The 19879-nt window shown below is 46.1% G+C and overlaps 1 protein-coding gene across 5 annotated transcripts in view; it reads left to right on the top strand.

Annotated features, from left to right (window-relative positions):
• LOC119456092 (aldo-keto reductase family 1 member B1) overlaps nucleotides 1-19240 on the top strand; it is an 82053-nt gene extending 62813 nt beyond the window's left edge. The window contains exons 2-11 of one of the 5 annotated variants that reach the window (XM_037717692.2): nucleotides 762-919; nucleotides 2948-3115; nucleotides 5202-5318; nucleotides 5376-5453; nucleotides 9323-9439; nucleotides 11756-11862; nucleotides 14370-14451; nucleotides 14576-14659; nucleotides 18975-19057; nucleotides 19138-19240. In XM_037717692.2, coding sequence (XP_037573620.1) covers nucleotides 848-919; nucleotides 2948-3115; nucleotides 5202-5318; nucleotides 5376-5453; nucleotides 9323-9439; nucleotides 11756-11862; nucleotides 14370-14451; nucleotides 14576-14659; nucleotides 18975-19057; nucleotides 19138-19180 — 951 coding nt within the window. In that variant the 5' untranslated portion in view covers nucleotides 762-847 and the 3' untranslated portion in view covers nucleotides 19181-19240. The remainder of the gene's footprint in view (nucleotides 1-761; nucleotides 920-2947; nucleotides 3116-5201; nucleotides 5319-5375; nucleotides 5454-9322; nucleotides 9440-11755; nucleotides 11863-14369; nucleotides 14452-14575; nucleotides 14660-18974; nucleotides 19058-19137) is intronic. The other 4 variants (XM_049669542.1, XM_049669541.1, XM_049669544.1 and 1 more) reach the window with 4 other exon arrangements.
• The last annotated feature ends 639 nt before the right edge of the window (nucleotides 19241-19879 follow it).

Below are 19879 nucleotides of genomic sequence, written 5' to 3'. Positions count from 1 at the left end.
AAAACCTTAGGTGTGACCAGGGTTTCGGCAAGTGCTGCCGTAACCACGAAACAAGATTTTACATGTTGTTCTAAATGACACCACGCGAAATAGCTCATACGCTGCATCAGTCTCCGCAGTTACCCACAGCGCGTACACTCTTAAAGCAGTTGCACCCTTTGGGGTGCATTTTTGCCACACAACAATAATCATCTGTCTTGCTTGCGGTTTCTATCTTGAAAACTCTGCACTTGCTACTTTCCTGTCGAGAACGCTGTGTCACGCTGATAATGCTCTTGTCGTTCCTGACCGAGAAGTGCCAGGCGCACAGCCTTAAAAAAAGGAAAGCCACGCAAGTCAGATGACGATTATTGTTCTGTGGCAAAAATACACCCCAAAGGGTGCAACTGTTTTTAGAGTGTATACCACAGAGATGCCGACCGGTAACCCTCGTTGCTGAAACCGATTTCAAACATGCCGCGCCCTAAAAGACGAAGGATGCAGACACAAACAAGTGCCCGGCCGCCCGGCGCTCTGCCGTTTTGATGATGACGTCATGCTAAGCAGCGTCATCTGGAGCGCCGCAGTCGGTGAACGCCGGCGCGCATGCGCGAACTGAAGCCACGCGTCTGGCGCCGCTTCTCCCTCCCTCGGAGCCGGGGATCACCCTACCCAGCGTCCGTGCAAGCGAGAAATATAAAACGCGCTATTGTGTCGGCGTCTTTTTATAACTTGTTCTTTTTCTCCCGACTCGAAACGTGCTTCGACCAGACGGCGAGCAGCGTTGCCTCTCCGTCGTTGTTCGGACCTGCCTTTCGTTTGGTCGCCTACGAGAACGCCGGCAGGTAGAAGCAAAGGTGAATCGACCATGGCGAAGTGCCCCATCGTGACGTTGGCTGATGGCAATAAGATTCCGGCGCTCGGCCTTGGAACCTGGAAGGTAAGCGCGCCCTTACTTATGCACTCGCCTCTCTCCCGGAAGTCTTGAAAGAGTGCCAAACCGCGTCTGCGAGCGCTGGACAGTTCGCTTTGGAAACTTCCAGTGCTGCCCTTTCCTGCTCGTTTTGTTCATTGGCGCGGTGTGCCGCAACGCATTGGTGGTAGTAATTACGACCAGAAGATGCCAGTAGTTAGTGTTGATGTTGAAAAACTCTTCTTTCAGTATTTACTTAATTTCAAGACAGTTGGTCCTTTAAGAACAAGAAACTTGAAACAGGCCGGCTATATAGACGCCTGCAACAGAGGTCACGCTTTGTAGCCGAGCATCGTACTGTCGTTCAACGCTAGCGCTGCCAGATTGCTCCACGTAGAAATCAGAACGTGTTTCCGCAAATGTCATCAAAATGACAGTGATACAGGGTCAATGTCGGTATGACCAGGGTTAATAATTTTGTTACAGTGTGAAATGTTCAGCTGTGTTTTGTGCTCGCGTTGCACTTCAGTTGACATTGTCGCAACATGAAATGACAGCGTGACTGCGTGGGGTTATGCATGTCGCTTCAGTACCGCAAGTTGACGTCGCACTATACCCGCTTCCATATAACAGTGGCCTTGCAGTTGTGTTGCTATAACAAGACAGGAAGTCACAAATCCAGGACGTTATTTTGGCTCGCTACACACTTCTAAGGACCATAAAGTCTGTATACCGCTACCTAATTGGAGACTTGTTAAATATTACTCTATATATGAAAACAAGGTATTTTGCCAGCTGAGCTTGATACTGTAACGCTGAGTTGGGAATATCAAAACAAATTATTATGCAAGTTGAGCTTGACACTGTAACGTTGAATATGTATTGGGACACCATCAGCTTCAAATCTATACCTTCTCTACCAAAGATTTACCGCGAAAATTTCTAACCAGAACTTACGTAATGTGATGTAGTTCGTCTGAACTTCAAGACCTCGGCTAAAGTTTGTAAGATCGGATCGTAATATTCGCAATCATTTCACACAGCCACAAATAAAATAAAGCAAGTAGAGTAAAGCAAGCCGAGGCGCTTTATTTTTCGTTAGACACAATCACAACTAGGCAACAGCCAATGATGCCAAGGAAAGCATACAGATAATTACTTTAAGAAGGCTGTAAGATAGGGCTTGTTGGTGAAACATGCTTTAAAGTTTTGATTAACAGCGTTAGGACGCCAGAGGGCACAAAATAGAGAACAGAGCACTCTGTTCTCTCTTTTGTCCCGCCTGATAACCATCTCCAATTTTAATTCAGATGTTAAGATGCAGTTAAAAGGAAATCAAAGTGGACGAAAAAACCGCGACTAGGATCTGAAGCCACATCTTCCGCGTTATGCATGCTGTGCTCTACCAATTGCCCTGCGGCAAAGGCCGTTATCCCTTCCACTTTCTTTGGTATTTGTGTTATGTATGCGAAATCGCAGCCTTGATGGTCATAGCACCAGTGCTGCCAGATTCGAGGCCCTCGCTACGAAAACAAAGATTTTCACATGAAAGTGGAAAGCTCTTTGCAAAACTGTGATGTAGAATAAAGATTCTTCTCGCAGAAACTTCGTAATACCCCCAGCTGACAAAATAGAACTGATTAACCGATCCAAAATAATTCTTGCGTTATCAGGGCTGCACGCATCTAAGCGCACAGAAATTAACATGATTTAGAGTTGCTTAAGTAGTGAATTACCGACAGAAATCATATTATGCCACCGCCATCAGCATGGTGATCACTTTGTTCAATGAATTCGGTCACGTTATTTTTTAAATCCAACCAAACTTTAGAACGTAGTGATCCACACCTCGCTCCACACCTCGCTCCAGTTTAATGTCTCGCCTTTTAACAAGCCACGAATAGCACGAGACAAAGCTGTCTGGTGGCTTCTGCTGCGGTGTCTTCATCTGTTTTCTACTGTAGTTACCGCATTACTTTTACCTTAACGTGCACGTTATTATTGCACCACCAAGGTCATCTCTTCGCCCTCTCTCGACTCTTTCGCTTTTTGCAGTCGGCCCCCTCCCAAGTCTATGAGGCCGTGAAGGAGGCTATCCGCATCGGCTACCGGCACATTGACTGTGCGCTCGTCTACCTCAATGAGCCCGAAGTGGGACGCGCCATTTCGCACGCCATCAAGGAAGGCCTTATCAGCAGGGAAGAGCTCTTCATCACCAGCAAGGTGGCTACAATTGGCGTATTTCTCGCCCGCTAATTTACTATAGAGAAACACTAAATGAATTTATCTTGATGAAGTATTCTTTCACCACTCTATTTGCGTTAATGGCGCGGTAATTGGTTGGCTATTACAATAGCAAATTGAGCTCAAAATCCATTTATCGAATTTTTTGCTGAAGCTAAACCGCCGGTACGTCAGTGTCACGTCATGGATTTCAAAGTAACATATCCCACTCCCCCCCCCCCCCCCCCCCCACTCTCCGTTATTTGGGTCGTTATGTTTCAGTAAAAATTCTTACATCTTGCTAACTTCAGTCTTTGGCTCTTTTGGAATACAATGCCGTCAATCTTTACCGATAAAAAAAAATAACTAGGGCCGAGGAGATGTCGGGGAAATCCATGACGTCATATTGAGTTGGTGCAGGAAGTTTAGCTTGGCGTTGGCAGCCGTTTACAGCTTCTGCGTCTTTATTGGCTGACCAAGCCTCGTTTCATTGAAACAGTGGCCTCTTTTATGATTTACTGAAATAGTTCGAAACATTTTTCTCTTTACTGTCCCTTTAACCATCTGTACACTCCACAAACCCGGGCTATTTATTTATTTATTTATTTATTTATTTATTTATTTATTTATTTATTTATTTATTTATTGTTATTGCATGACTACTTGTAAACGGTTTCGATTCTGGGAAACTCATATGCTTGAGCCTACTGCGCCTACATACGGTTCTCTTCCGGTTCAGAGAATGGCGTCTCAGAAAGACCTTCAATAAGCGTTATGCACTGCCCTTCAGTAGATTATTCTTCATAGTATATGAAAGCATGTTCATATATTGTATCAAGTTCTCTCATCGGTCCCGAGTTCGTTTCTAGGCCGTGGCGAGCGCATTACTATAGGGGAGGAAGCTCGGCTGGTCAAATAAAATCGGGAGCTTTTCACTACGATGTCCCTCAAAACCCACTGAGTAGTGTAGGATGGCAAACCCCATAATTTATTATCAGTAGGGTGCAGGACGACGTGGGACAGTTGAATCGGCGGGTAGCTTCATGCAAGACGAATTCACCCCAACTTATATGATTGGTGAGGATAGCCTTCGCAATTGGACCAAAAGTTCAAACGTGTCATATAACCAACACTGTACTGTATGATAGAGTTAGCTCCATCTTCGACAGATGACGTCAACGCTGAATACAAAACCAGCGACAAAAAGTGTACATGAACTTAAATGCACTGGCGTCTAAGCAGTCTAACATGTTCTAACAGTCTAACATGATGTAAGTTTTTGTAGGTTGATGTAAGAACGAGGTTGATGTAAGTCTAACATGTTGATGCCGCTAGTCATGCGAACAACTAATATAGTGGTCTTTATAAGGCCTTTGCTGTCTTGCCCTACCTCCCAGCCTTTGCAACGTGACCGCCAACATCATAACAAGAACTTTTGCTGAGCGATGTGCTAAAAAGGTTCACGCAGCTGTGAGGTGGTAGGTTTCCGCGTGATGATAAAGATTCATTAAAACCTCAATTTGTATTGTGATGCCGCACCATCAGTTAAATAAGTGATTTGTTTTATGTATGGTACGTCTTATTTGAGGTCATTGAGCCTGACGAAATGCAGAGTGGTTGGCGATGGTGAGCCGAAGACAGAACGTTATGAGAACGTATACGATATGACCGGACGTTCGTCTGATGGCTGTATATATTGACCGCATTCATGGTCGTCCTCTATAGTGCTGCAGAGTTTGTCTGCGCAACGGATAATAGACGGCCTGATTTGTGCTGATGCAGCAATGGAATCTCGATGTGCGTTAATGTAACGCAATGGCAACGTAACAGGAAGGATGGCGTCGTATACAGTCCACATGGCGGCGGAGTCGAGAAGGAGCATCTATGTCAACGTGCGTTTGTCGATGTGACCGTGTGGGGCGGATCGCTTCGGCTGTGCCTGGTGTTGAATGAAATTGTAGGGCATAACGTCGCTAAACTGCACACTGAGTTGTGTGGGACAGCCTTAATTTTTGTCAGTCGTGATAGCATCCAGGAGGCGTAAAGTGAAGCGTTTAATTTGTTTATTTTTATATTTGTTTTGCAGTGCTGGAACTCGTTTCACAGTAAACAAAAAGTTGTGGAATGCTGCAACAGGAGTATGCGGGCGTTGGGAGTTGATTATATTGACCTCTACTTGGTTCACTGGCCTCAAGCGTACAAGGTAAGCGAGGGAAATGCACGGCAAGAAACGTTTCACTTATCACGTCGCGATGCGCAGGAGGACGGCGACCTCTTCCCGAAAGACGAAAATGGCGACATCCAGCTGGCCGACATTGATTACCTGGAGACCTGGGAGGTACGCTTGATCCCTTTAAATTTGTGTTTCGTTGTACTACGCGCAATGGTTCCACCCACTGGTTTCAATCGAAAACTTCCGCTTCCGCCTTACGAAAAAGAAGATCCTGAAACTGGTTAAGCCGGAGAAGAAGTGGTTTATCGACTAATATAGTACAATATGTATCTTAATCTGAAGATACTATGAAGTTAGAGATGACGGGAAATCGGAGGGGAGCGGAGTGTGCGCAGTCATGCCATACGAAACTTGGTGAAAGCATATCCAAATCAACAAGACGAGCTTTAGATCTTTAGAAGAAATTGAACTAGGGCCCCTTGGATTGTAGAACCGACATTCCTTGTTCAGTCTTACGCTGCACTCGAAGAGAAATCATTATTGTGCCATTATCTACTGTTTGTCCGCTCTCAATCAGGGTGGTTGTGTTGTCGAACCTGTAATGCTGACAGTATTTTTGTGCCAGCCAAATTCATGGCAGAAACGCTTGTCGCACTTATTCCTGAGGTGGTACAGTTTGAAGGTTTGATGTAATCCTGAAACTGACTAGCATTTAAAGTTCAAGTAGTTTAATTGGACACACAACGAAGCATGCATGACGCGTGCGCTATGAATGTCGGGAAGATCACACCATCCTGGTGCAGAAATGCAAAACTGTAAGACAAACTGGGCACCTTCTTGTCTTATACTTATGCGCCTGAGGGCATGCGAGTCACGGAATAAGAGCGCGGAGCCTGTTCGGTTGACCAAGCATGAATACCCGGGTGTATGCTTAAACGAAACAAGTATCCACTCAAGCGTTCACCAAGATAACCTGAAAATGAAAGGGAAACGGAATGCAGGAATAATGAAACATTGAGTACTAGATTTTGGGCTGCAATAAATACAAGGTGGTGCGAGGAACTTGGAAAAGTGTAATGGTGCCAGCGCGCTAACGTTCGCAAATGTAATTCTGTGCTATAAATAAAAAGCCGGCAGATCCCACGCCCTGTGGGAATCGATGTTATGCGAAGCAGAGGACGGATAGCCTACCAAGTTGACGAAACGACCACGAGAGCACGAAGACATAGGCGGTTCTTTCAATACCTACATGACACGCATGTCATGACATTCATGAGTCCTCAGGAGTCCCTTTAGCTACACTTAAGAGACCGTAAGGCGAAAGCCTTAGTCATGCTCATGACTATGACTTCGACCATCAACCTTTAGTGTTTCCTTCACTTAGTACCCACGTCCGAACCCATTTCAGTGTTTGTTTGAGTGATTTTTCGCTGAGTCATTCTCATTTTTGCTGAGTCATGCTCATGACTATGATTTCTACCATCGTCCTTTAGTGTTCCCTTCACTTAGTGCCCACGTCCGAACCCATTCCAGTGGCTTTTGAGTGTTAACATTTTTTCTCTGAGCCATTGTCATTTTTGCTGAGTCATGCTCATGACTATTACTTCTACCAGCATCCTGTCGTGTTTCTTTCACTTAGTACACACGTCCGAACCCATTTCAGTGGTTTTTGAGTGTTAATGTTTTTTCGCTGAGTCATTGTCATTTTGCTGAGTCATAGTCATGACTATGACTTCTACCATCATTCTTTAGTGTTTCCTTCATTAAGTACCCACGTCAGAACCAATTTCAGTGGTTTTTGAGTGTTAATCTTTTTTCGCTGAGTCGTAATTTTTGCTGAGTCATGCTCATGACTATGATTTCTACCATCGTCCTTAAGTGTTCCCTTCACTTAGTGCCCACGTCCGAACCCATTCCAGTGGTTTTTGAGCGTTAATAATTTTTCGCTGAGTCATTGTCATTTTTGCTGAGTCATGTTCATGACTATTAAGGGCCATTTATAGTCCGAGGTGGTCATAGCGCTAGAAGACACGGACAAGAACGAGAGAACAGGGCGAGCGCTAGGTGGTCCGAGGTGGTCATAGCACTCGTCCTGTTCTCTCGTTCTTGTCCGTGTCTTCTAGCGTTATGACCACCTCTGATGTATGTAACCAACTAGCCCAAAAAGCCATACTTGTAGTTTATAGTCCGACATGTGCGCGAACGCGCGCGCTCGCGCACGCTACGTCACGTTGGCGAAAACGAACCCCTCTATAATCGAGCGAACCGGCGCAGCCAACGTAACCGGCGGCTTCCGACGCGCCCCGACAGGCCCGGCGCTGAATTGGCTCTTACCCATTCGCGCGTTGGTCGCGCCGACTGCACCAACCCACAATGCATTTCGCGCGAAGAAATAAAGGCGCCCACGCCGCTTCGCCGATGGTCGCAGACAGCCCATAGAGAAAGAAATTGAATTCCTTTCTCTATGGACAGCCGTTCAAAGCGGCGCGCGGGTTGGGATTATTCTGCGCATGCTCCGAAGATAACAGCCGACGGCGCGCGCTTCGGAGAAGAGATGGCATTTCGGCTGGCGCAGCGCAACCGGCGTAACGTGGCTGGCCGCGAACGACGCTCGCCCGCGCGCCGATAACGTCGGACTATAAACGGAGCTTTACTTCTACCAGCATCCTGTAGTGTTTCCTTCACTTAGTACCCACGTCCGAACCCTTTTGAGTGGTTTTTGAGTGTTAAACTTTTACGCTGGGTCATTGTCATGACCCACATGACACGTATGTCATGATATTCATATCATGACATATCATTTATATTCGTCATATACTCTTGTCGTAGTATGCTCATTTTGGTACATACCAAGTTAACGAAACGACCATGAGAGCACAAAGTCGTAGGCGGCTAGATAGATACGGTCAAAGTCGCAAATGTTCGCCAAGAAATGCTTCGCATTTAAAAAATGTTGTCGTGGTTGGATATTAACGAGAGGGCGGTGAGGCCGACTGGCTTTGGGGGCCCACGGTAAAACCGCAAATGAGGCAGTGCAAGGGGACATGGGTTAGGCTTCTTTTCAAGTCGGACAAGCGCATAGCAATATCGGTTTTCAAGAAAGACAAAGGGACATGGATGAAAAGAAATTGCCGTCTAAAGTGCATAAGTATGTGCACCTCAAAAACACAGACATGGAATGAAGGAAAAGGTGCAGAAATGTGTAAACTAAGTGTAAATAGTGTACAACCACGAGTGGAAAATGAAGTGAGAGAAACAGAGACGGTAAATTGGATGCAAAGAATGAAAACAAAAAATGACCATCTAAATTTAGAAAAACGGCAAGAACGAAATCAGCAGGGAAAATATGTATGATAAGGCTATAGGATAACGCTGTACGATTAACTGGTCAGCACTTGAGATAAGCAAGCGACGAATATAGTATTTGGTGGAAGGAAACCAGGGAAATGACTGATAGAACCAGAGTCCCATGTGTAGGTATAGTGGCGCATTATAGTGATAGAGGTTCTAAATACGAAAGTTAAGATCGGTATCTGATAGGCAAAAGGCTAGATAGCGATAGATGAAGTAGAGTCTGATTAGATCAGACAGGTTAGAGGACTATTCGTCTCCGCCCCGTTTCAATTTGAATGCCAATAAACATCATCATCACCATAATCACCCCGAACCATGTTTTTGTCATCGTAAACGAATTATTATTTGCGCATTTTCGTGTGACAACAAACAAGGTGTACGAGCTCATAATAAAATTGATAAACTTATTCGTCTCTTGCAGATGATTTCTCGCACTTCATTAAGAGCCTCCAATTCGCTCCACAAGTGAACTGTGGGATATTGACAGTCCTATAGGGGCTGCACTATCCGAAATCAAAGCAGTGTATGCGTGTGCATATAGGCACACACATGGACTGCTTCAATTTTTTTACAAAATAGGCTGCGAAGAGCGCACATTTTATGCGTTTGTAAATTTTCAAAAAAATTTAAGCTTTGAGAGCCAGATCATATATAGACCAACACCCTCCAATTTGTCCCAGGGCATGGAAGAATGCAAGAGGAAAGGCCTGGTGCGCTCTATCGGTGTGTCCAACTTCAACTCGGAACAAATCACTCGCCTCGTCAAGTCATGCCAGATAAAGCCAGTGATGAACCAGGCAAGTTTGCGATTAAATACGATAGCACTATGGGTGAGTAAAAAAAAAAGATAATTCTTTGATCTATTCTAATCTGAGCCACTGATCCATCGAAGACATCGAAGCTGTATAATCGAGTTTTCACGCCCTTCAGAAGCAATATATATGGGTCGGTGTGCTGATTGCTCTTTGTTATGATTATTAGTGATGATTGGGGATGATTAGTGAGGATTACTGATGACGCATCACCGACGCCGTCGCGCGTTCTCACCGACGGCCCTATCATATACGGGCGCTCCTCCGAGGCACACTATGATGCTGACCGCTCTCTGCCACAGCAGCTGTACATACTTCTAGCCTACCTCTATAAAGCGGAGCAGGAAAAACACGACGTTAGAGACAAGAATTATGGAATACTGACTAAAAAAATGCACAAAGGTTTGAAGATTCGTATGAAATATACGGAAGGTCACATCTATTTTATAATAAATGATAATTCCGTTTCAAAGGAAAAAAAAATTGGGGACTTTGACGCAGGTTGCGTTGGCGATTAATAGCGACCACGCCGCAACACGCCGGCCTTCATCGCCACCTGAAGATGGCTGTGAAACTCCATTCAGCAGCTTAGCTGTAAAAGCAGCCAGGCCACCACGTTTGTGTGCTAATATATTAGGCATAATTTAGTGGGGCCATACCACTAGCGCGCATTGTCCAGGGTTAGTTCACGAACAAAATAACAGCGGTCCCTCTTATGTTTCCCGTTATTATTATTGCGTTAGCTAGTCTGTCAGGACAAGCTTAAGCCGGGACAGCTAAATCCGGCCACGTTCCGAAGCCTATTCTCTACGATTTTTCGGCATCGTGTAAACCGGTGCCGGTATAGCGACACGTCCGAGATCCGTTCGGCGAGGTGGCTGCATTCCATGAAAGTCCGCTGTTCAAGATCATAAGTTATGTGTCCCCAATTTCCCATTTCTTCAGTGCCGCTGCAGTAGTGCATGACCTGACGGCTATGTAACGTATAACTGTGCATTGCTCTCCACAACTGTATAAAAGGCGACGGTAAACCGTGCCGTGGTGTGGCAATGGCTACAACGTTCTGCCGCTGAGAGTGAGGTCAGGGGTTCGATTTCTGGCCACGGTACCCGCATTTCGATGGGGGCAGAGTGCAGGAATTAAGGCACGTCCATCGAGCCACTCCGCGCGCGCTAGAAGGACATTAGAGAGAAAACGATAAGTTGAGTTGTATTAGTGAATTACCCTTCGGCAATACTAGAAAATCCACTTTTAACGCGAGAAGGTTCTTGGTAAGCGAAAAAAGACGTCAAAACAGGAGATCGGTGGCGACGCCGCCTTGAAATTCCCGCACCAGCTCGCCCGTGACGTCATACATTTCCAAGGCGTCTGTTCGAGCCAATTTATGTTCTTTTATTAGTAAAGAGGGATGTCATTGTGTCCAATGAGACGTTCAATTTCAAGGAGAGACGTCAAAAGAGACGTCCAATTTCAAGGACGTCTAGTTTCAAGCTGGCGACGCCACCTTGAAATTCTCTTATTAGCTCACAGTGACGTCATGGACTTTTACTTCTGCAGGGGCATAGTTAATTTTTCATCGCTGAACATAGACTACGACGTTGTATTTTAAAAGAGCTGGAGATTGAACTTAAAGAGTTTCCAGAACATTTACCGGCACCGCAACGGCGAAAAAATGTTGAGATCCTTGACTGTGACGTTATAGTACCAGTGCTAGGGTTCTGTTGAATATAACCAAGAAATAGAAGTTCAGCCTTCGTTTTTTTTTTGTTTAATAGTGAATTTATTACACGAAATAAAAATAAAAAAGATAGGATGTTATAGGCATACTTTGTCAGTTTATACAGATTTAGTGTTTCTCAGTAGTGTTCCTTTAAACTCTTAGTTATACTCGTTTCTCCGGTCAACTGCGTCGTATGAAGGTCGGACGTGCATGCATGTTACCAACACCATTCGAGCAGGCAGGAAATGGCCCTTCACGTTTGAAAGCGGCTGGGTGGGCTATGTGGAACGGCGTTGTCTAAGACTAAGATTGTGGCCATGTGGCGTTCTCTAACGCGCGCCGAAACAGCAGTACACGTTCTTTATCGCTGATGTCACGTTTGTGTCGTTTCTGTTGCGAATGTAATGTCCTTTGTTCTTTCCTTCCATTTGTGACAGTATTCATCTTGTGGCACAAATGTGTAGTGAATTGAAAGTACTGTCACCACCACATTGTGCTAAATGTGCTGGCGAACAAACGTCATTCTAGTTGCAGTCATCGCAATTATGCTCACCAGCTTTCACGTACTTTCTCCCGCGCAGATCGAGTGTCATCCTTACTTGCCACAGAAGAAGCTCATTGCTCTATGTGCAGACTTTCAGATCAAAACTACTGCGTACAGCCCGCTGGGTTCACCTGACCGGCCTTGGTATGGGTTGATGTAATGTTTCTTCTTTTGTGCGTGCATGTGTGTGTGTCTGATATACCTTCTGCCACAGTGTTAGGCACCACAGTTGTCGTATCCCTGACCACTATTTCAGCATCAGTGAAGCGTACATCCATTATAAAACGTCACCGGGTTTTCCAGCGTCACCGAAATTGTGCCGCGTGTTCATAGTCGCAATAGATGCCACATAAAGGTCCTTTTTTTCATATGCAGTTGAGTTCCACCCTTCGCCATAGTCTACAGTGCTTATTATATTACTTATACAGAGTTTCAAAAGCGTCCCGTTTCGTCACTTAAGTGAAAATCGGTAAATAAGCGAACTGTACACGCGTTCGGGTCATGCATTCTAGTTCGTATGGAATTGGGTTGCACTTGGAAAACGAAAGCATGGGCCTACGTTTCCAGATTCAAACAAGGCCTGCAATAATATCACGTATGATTTAACATTATTTCTTTTTGCCACTTTACCAACAACGCTTTTTTTTACAAACAATGCTTTGCGCTTTCCAGATCATATCTCTCTATATTGCCCATTAGTTGAAATGGGTGCAGATACCAGGCAACTATATTGACCATTAGTTGAAATGGGTGCAGATACCAGGCAACGCGTAATACACAGATTATTTTTTTAATCCGCCTGGGTACTCCAGTGACTATGGCGGGCACTGTTGAGCTCGAGGTCGCGCGTTCGATCCCTGTCGTGACGGTGGCCTTCAGATGGGACTGGAATGCCAAAACGCCCGTGTACTTAGATTTATGTGCACGTTAAAAAATGCGAGGTGGTCAAAATTAATACACTGTTTTCACTACGGCATGCCTCATAGGTCGTGCATTTGGCGCGTAAAACTTCAGAATTTAGTTCGTTTTAAAGATGATTTTCTAAAATGTGCGTGATTACATTTTGCTGTAACGCATCCGGCTCAGTTATTTATCAGCATGGTCAGCGCCGCCTAGTTTGACGTCACCTTTGAATATAAATGAATTAATTCATTTATACATCATTGTCATAAACGTCCTTGTCTTATTGCATGACACTCCCGTCTGGCGTGGTCCAAGCCCACCTCGTGCCAAAATATTTCCTAATATCGCCGTAGGACTAATACTCTGTCAGCAGCACTTCCTTTCTCCCTTGCCTCGACGCCCATTCAGTTGCCTTACTCGGCTACGGTTTGTCTGTTGCGTGCACTGCACGATTTATATGACTCTCCTTACTTATTTTAATGACAATTAGGTTATCATCCACATGCGTTCACTCTGCCTTTTAAAGTGAAGCAGTATTTGCCTACTTTCCTCTGCTTTAGTGTGGCTGGGTGCTGTCTCGCCGAGTAACGGTGGTTTCATCTGGAAGGATAATTGTAAACGGAGCTGATCTCGGAGACTGTAACCAAATGTCGTGGCTTGTTGAGCCTATCCTGGCACCAGTGCATGATATGTCTTCGTAAGCCTAACGCGTGCAATAATCTCAGAGGCAGTTCAATCAAAGCTAGGCGTGCGTGGGCCAATCCTGATAATGTTATCGCAATACAGCCGCTAGGGGCTAACTTCTTTGCCTCATTATCTGTATTTGGCGTGAGTGTCTGACCTCATGGACGTAGCGCGGGGTATCTCACACAACTGAGGCGTGGAGGGGCGAAAATCAGGAAAAACAGCTCTGACATCAGCTTAGAGCTGTTTCTAGTTAAAGCACTTGCACAGTTGTGCTGATTTGTGCGTAACAAATGGTGCGCGTATGGTGCAGTGTGGCACTAAATAAAGTTTACCACCGTCAAGATGGGGAGTTGCAGTGGAATAGAACATGTCTTTGCAAGAGATGCGGACGCATTTAACGTAAGCATTACGTTTCGTGCTTAGCATTTACACTCATACTTGCAAGTCGACTTGTCCCGCGATAATGAGCGAGTGTCTCGGTATTATGCGTAATTGAAACCGTCGAGAAACTTCGCGTCCACCGACTCCCACGTATTTTTTTTCTGCTTTCCATTTTCCGTTTCATCGCTCGTTGCACGGCTCCTATATTCTCCTGTTGTTCGTGCATCTGTTTGTTTCAGATTCTGGTTCAGTGAACTAGTACTTGCAGCTAGGTAATTATTATACGCCTTTCTCTTCAAGGATGTCGGTAATTAGCTGATCATGACTTAGGAGAGGTTGTCAGTTGCGTTGCAACCCGTGTTTATTTTCCTGCATATTTTAGTTTCAAGAACTGGGTCCTCTGTAACTACTTAGTCTCGACAAACATACTTCAGCACTGCTCAAAGACACAGTCGCCAACCCTGAACTTGTTTCTTAAATCACGCTGAATCGTTGAGCAGAATATGCTCTGCTCTAGGATTCAGCGCACTTTAGAATTAACGTAAGCCATCCATTTTTGTCATAACCACATTTATTGCACTGTATGAATCCTTGATCATTCACCATGCTATTGACCATTACTATATTTTCCGGCTTATTCATTTACGTTTTCTGCATTCATTGGCGATGCGCTCTTATAGGGCACCCAAGGGGGAGAAGACTTTGATGGAAGACGAGACGGTGAAGGCGATCGCCAAGAAGCATGGCGTCACGGCGGCTCAGGTTTGTTGAGACAATAAGATATTGACTGAGCTTCTCAAAAATCATAAAACGCTGCCTTTCCCCTGGCTTTTGATGCCACTGTGCCACTTAATTGCTCAACTATGGTCTCTTCATGGTTTCGCAGGTGCTTATCCGCTATCCAATCGAACGAGGTCTCATCAGCATCCCAAAGAGTACAAACAAGGAAAGGATCGCGGAGAACTTTAAGGTTAGTATGGTAATATGTCGTATATATTTCAGACTGCCATCGAGACCTTCCAACATGTTGGCATTTCACTGATTAATGTGTTTTAGTTGAACGCTGACACTTGTTTAAGTAACGGGATCGCAGTCCTATTGTTTGTGCGAGAGGAAAAATTTACTCAGAAGCTGTGGATCAAGAACGATTACCAAAGGGCCCCGAGAAAAAAAAAGAAAACAATTACATTGTATAAATGGTACGCGATGCGCCTCAGATGTGCGGTATGTCTTGCCATGTTTATTGCAATGCTTCTACTTTAAACAGCAGAAAGTACTTGCATCCAAATCTTCGCAATATTCAAAAGCTGTTTCGAGTTAGTTGTAAGCAGAGACGCAATATTAAATAATCGCAAAGCGGGTATTAAGGCGCGTACACACTAGCGGAAAAACGCGTGCGGTGCGCCGCTGGCGGCAAAATGCGCGCCGCGCATGCCGCCGCATGGTAGCCTTTTCTTGCCGCGGGAGGGATCGGTCCCGGGCCGATTTTTTGCGGTTTGCCACGTGCCGCGGATGAAGGAGTCCAATCATAGCGGCCGGGTACGAATGACCCTGCCGAGCAGTATAGCCAGCAGTTTCCAACGGCGTGACCTTGATGCGGCCCAATCCACGTCTATCGCAGCGCCGCTACAGTATATTTCCACGTCGGGCGCCTTACTGCAAAGCATGCGCCACCCCAGCCGGGCGTGACTGTTTTCACAAGAAATCCTTGCAGGGGCGGGGCCTCGCCTCCATGACGTGGCCTCGCCTCGATGACGTATCACCATTTTCTTTTTTTTTTCCTCTCTGTTTGGCGGCGTTCAGAAAAAAAAAGAAAACATGCGCAGATGCTTACAAAACAAACGCCCAAGCGCAGCTCTGAAGCATTCATGTAAAGAGCACAGGGGCAGATTTTCTCATTTTTTAAGTCACAATTAGCTTGCATGCGCCGTTCTCATCATGACTGAGACCGAAAAATAACAGTTCGGTTATTTTTACGTTTATCAAAATTTCTGAGGATCGGGTCATGTCGCGGTAACCAGAACAATACTCCACTCAAACCTAAATAAATTGGTGCCAGGGGAACTCTGAACCGGTAACCAGAACAATGATAACCCGATCTTCAAAAAGGCGAATCAAGATAAATCAATTGTCTAGTGTTGCGCAATAACCGCAACTGAAAACAAGTCGTTCTGCCGGGTTGAGTCCCTGGTTAAAATTACTACTGCGTTATTCAATGATAAATCTACGCGCAGAGCGAAACATTAAGAAGCAGTCGATACACCCTTACATTTAGACGGCTTGTTCAGGCGGTCTTGATGTCCGCACAGCATACCTCTCGTTGACGGCAGCCAAGGCCTTCTCAAAAAGCTTAAGCTCATCATCTGACTTCACGTAGCCATGGGAGTAGCAGTCTTCATGAGGATGTAACCCTTGGAGGTATTTTCGATCGCCTTCTGTCGGTCAGGAGGCTCGTTCATCGTTGCAAAGCGAAATCTGTCGGTCAGGAGGCTCGCTCATCGTTGCATTCCGCGCTTTCACAAGCGAAACAATACAATGCACGCCGCGAATACGGGCGCCAACTTCTCGCTCACGTGGAATGAGCTGATTCGAACTGAGGCGCCGCACACCAACCACGCTGCCAAACAGAGAGGAAAAAAAAGAAGAAAATACTGATACGTCATCGAGGCGAGGCCCCGCGCCTGCACGGATTTGTTGTGAAAAGAGTCGCACCCCAGCGGCCGCTTCCGTGGCGTGCGCGCTGGAAACTGGTTTCATGTAATCCCTATATAAGAAAAGTACCGCCATCTACTCTCTCCTCCGCCGTCTCCTCTCCTAAAGCGCTTGTTTTTTCCTTTACTTTTTGCTTGCGAAGCAGTCGACGGTGGGCGCACCTAGAAAGTCCTGTTGAAGATCTTCACCGCGCGCCGTATGCCCGAGCGCAAGCGTGCTGGGACGCACGCACTCAATCCCCCACGCGCAAGCAACGAAGCGGGAAGCCAGCGCCGGAGGGAGCCGGGGGGGGGGGGGGGGCACTTCTACTGTGCCAGCAACCGCGCTCGTCGCTCGGCCGCACGGTCTCTTATCTCTCCCGGGCGCAAGCAAGGAAGCGGGAAGCCAGCGCCGGAGGAAGCGGGGGGGGGGGGGGGGGGGCGCACTTTTCTTTTGCCAACAACCGCGCTCGTCGCTCGCCGCACCGTCTCTTATCTCCACACGGCTCTGACCTTTATGAGCCGTGCATTCGCGGCTGAGTTCCTGTTGAAGCGATAGACCGCACGTACCTTCGCCCGCAGCGGCGTATGCTTGCTGCCAGCGTTTTGACAGTCGTTGTCTGCAGTCATTCAGTGTGATCTCTTCATGTTTGTTTGTGCGCGCTCACACCACGCTTGTTCATTCAGTTAGTAATAGTCGGGTCACATTTTCCAACGCACGCTACACATGTAATGCTGCCCGGATCGGCAGTGCAGCGCTACAGGTGGTCCCTTCGCACGCGCGGCCCATGGGAAGCGCTTCTCATCAACACCACCGTTTCACACGCGCCTTCTCGTGGTCATCGAGTCTCTCTTCATGTCGGTCTACTTACGCCGCAGCACACCGCTTACTTAATCCGCTGTTTACTACAATTCATATTGTTACCAAAGCCGCACCTTACTTCGTATGACATTGCTGTGTGCTATCGCATTCATTGCTTCGCCGTTAGGGCGAAACTGTGACATTTTTTCTTTACTTCTTGCTTGCGAAAGCAAGTCGACGGTGGCGCACCTAGAAAGCCACGTTGAGCTTTCAGGCGGGCGCGCGCCGCCACCTCCCCGGCGACTGCGGCTGCGCAGAGGACTTTCAACATGACTCGAGGCGAAAAAAACAAAATATGACCTTTTCGCGGAGCAGTTTGCTCTACAGGAACGAGATGGCGCCGCGCTATCATCGTCCAATCGGAGATACAGGAGAGAGAGAAGCGGCGTTGATCAAAGGATGGCGGTACTTTTCCCATATAGGGACTTAAGTTTCATGCGGGCCCGCTCGACCGCTCGTTTCGTACTCGCGTTTGGTGTCAGCCGGAAACTCGTATCAAGGATGGCGGTACTTTTCCCATATAGGAGTTTCATGCGGGCCCGCTCGACCGCTCGTTTCGTACTCGCGTTTGGTGTCAGCCGGAAACTCGTTTCGCACTATCGTCTGCACGCGTCGGCTCCTGGACGGAGCGGACGGATAGGTTGAGAAGGGGAAGGAGTCTATGCTGTCATGTGAATGCCGCAGCGGCGCGCCGGCGTTTGGTGGGGTCGCCCTGCCGCAGCTGCGTTTGATCGCCGGCGGCGCGCCGCGCGCGTTTGCCGCTAGTGTGTATGCGCCTTTACTCGATCCCAGAACACCTGCCGGAAGTGTCTTTTCTTTATTATCTTTTATTTTTTTGCCGAGCACCACTCTTGTAGTGTCTTCATATCTGTGCCAGTAGCGCTCCTTACTTTTATCATTGCCATCACGTGAATAAAGATATCCGATCTCTGTAATAGGCTGAATGAATAGTTTACAATGCACCGAATTGGTGAAATTTCGAAATAGTTAATGAGACATGTTTACCAAGACTGAATGTTTTGTATTCTAGACAAGTACCTTAAAATTATACGGACTCCGACGCCACCAACTTTCTCCCTAAGCAGATCGCTATAACGTCAAGCAACGTAGCAGTTACTGGCTGAGACTAGAACATCCTTGATTACTGAATATAAACTAATTTTAACTCATACTGAGACATTTAATTTGGAAGATTATATAGGGAGTGTATATTATATAACAAGAAAAAGCTGTACGAATGCGATGCGGCCCAGGATATAATGTGGCGGCGCTGATGGAATCCGGCGTTTCAGAATGTTAAGAAACTATTCGCAATCTTCTATTAACGCCGATATCAATTTCTCCTTTTCAAACGGCCAGAGTATGACATGAGAAATTTGATTAAACTTTATTGATGGACTTCTACACATATACCAACACTACACAGATGATATAAATGATGCCACAGTGGACCGCTCTGAAATAATTCTTTCCACCTGAAGCTTTAGATGAAGAAGTACACAGCTGATTTTCTTGGCCTTCAAGGTTTAGCCTAATGCGGTTGTTGTGGCCAGAAATCCGTCACTAAAGTTTAATTAGTCACTAATCCTCCCTTATAAAATCAGTCTGGGCTCTAGCGTCTCTTTACGGTATAGGCTAAAAGCAACAGAAAACCGCACGAACGGAAACATTATTTTCCGTATAATCGAAGGAGCGAAGTTCTTTACATTTATCTTACTGGTTCCTCTTTTCAGGTTTTAAGCTTTTCGCTTGACCCTGCTGACGTGGAAGCTCTGAACGGTCTTGACAGGAACTTCAGGGCGTGCGTACTGGACGCGTAAGTCAATCGATTTTACCAATCGATTTTTGCCTGACGTACTTGGTTTTTAAACTCTATTTACTGATTATATTTTACAGGGATGTAAGCAGCAAGTACTACCCATTCAACATCCCCTACTAGAGCCAGGCAACGCCAGGTTCATCTGTTAGGTTACATTAAAGGCTGAAGTTCTCACTTTCAGGATTTTGGGACTCGGTTTTGTTCACACTCGTGGCACTTCCTTACTCAGTTTTGCATTGATAACGGGTCTATAGTCTCATGCGCAACACGTGACACGCTTGCTCTTTTCTTATTGACAACGTCAGATACGTGATGAACGATTATTTTTGTTATCAATTGGCGCTAAGCGCCGTTCATTCGCCTGAAAAAGCAGGACCTGAACCTACGATGGAAACCCGCAGTTGAAGTTGAAAATAATACAATCAAGGTTAAGTGCATCAGATGGGCATGTCAACGTTTCGACAGATGGAACTGTCTCGAGAAGTACGAAAAAGTGCCGCACGACTACAGGCCCACCTGTCGCAACGTTGGCCAGCCAATCCGAGGCACTTAACCTGATTGCATTCTTTTCAACTTTCATTACGACAGGTCACCAATACCACAGACAGACGCCAAATGTCAGAGGCCTTGAGAATTATTTATTCCAATACCTGCAAATATTAGAGGCCCCATGTATGAATATAGCGCGTGAGTGCGCACGAATGTATGTGTAATTGTACCCCTAACAAGGAGCATGCCAAACATTGCTCTTCTTTTAGTTCATGTGTCGTCACACTAGGTTTTGTTCCACTGAGAGCATACCCACGTCACTTAGGTAGC

This window comes from Dermacentor silvarum, chromosome 6, assembly GCF_013339745.2.
Source record: "Dermacentor silvarum isolate Dsil-2018 chromosome 6, BIME_Dsil_1.4, whole genome shotgun sequence".
In the NCBI taxonomy this organism is placed as follows: Eukaryota; Metazoa; Arthropoda; class Arachnida; order Ixodida; family Ixodidae; genus Dermacentor; species Dermacentor silvarum.
This window is presented reverse-complemented; position numbering and strand designations above follow the sequence as displayed.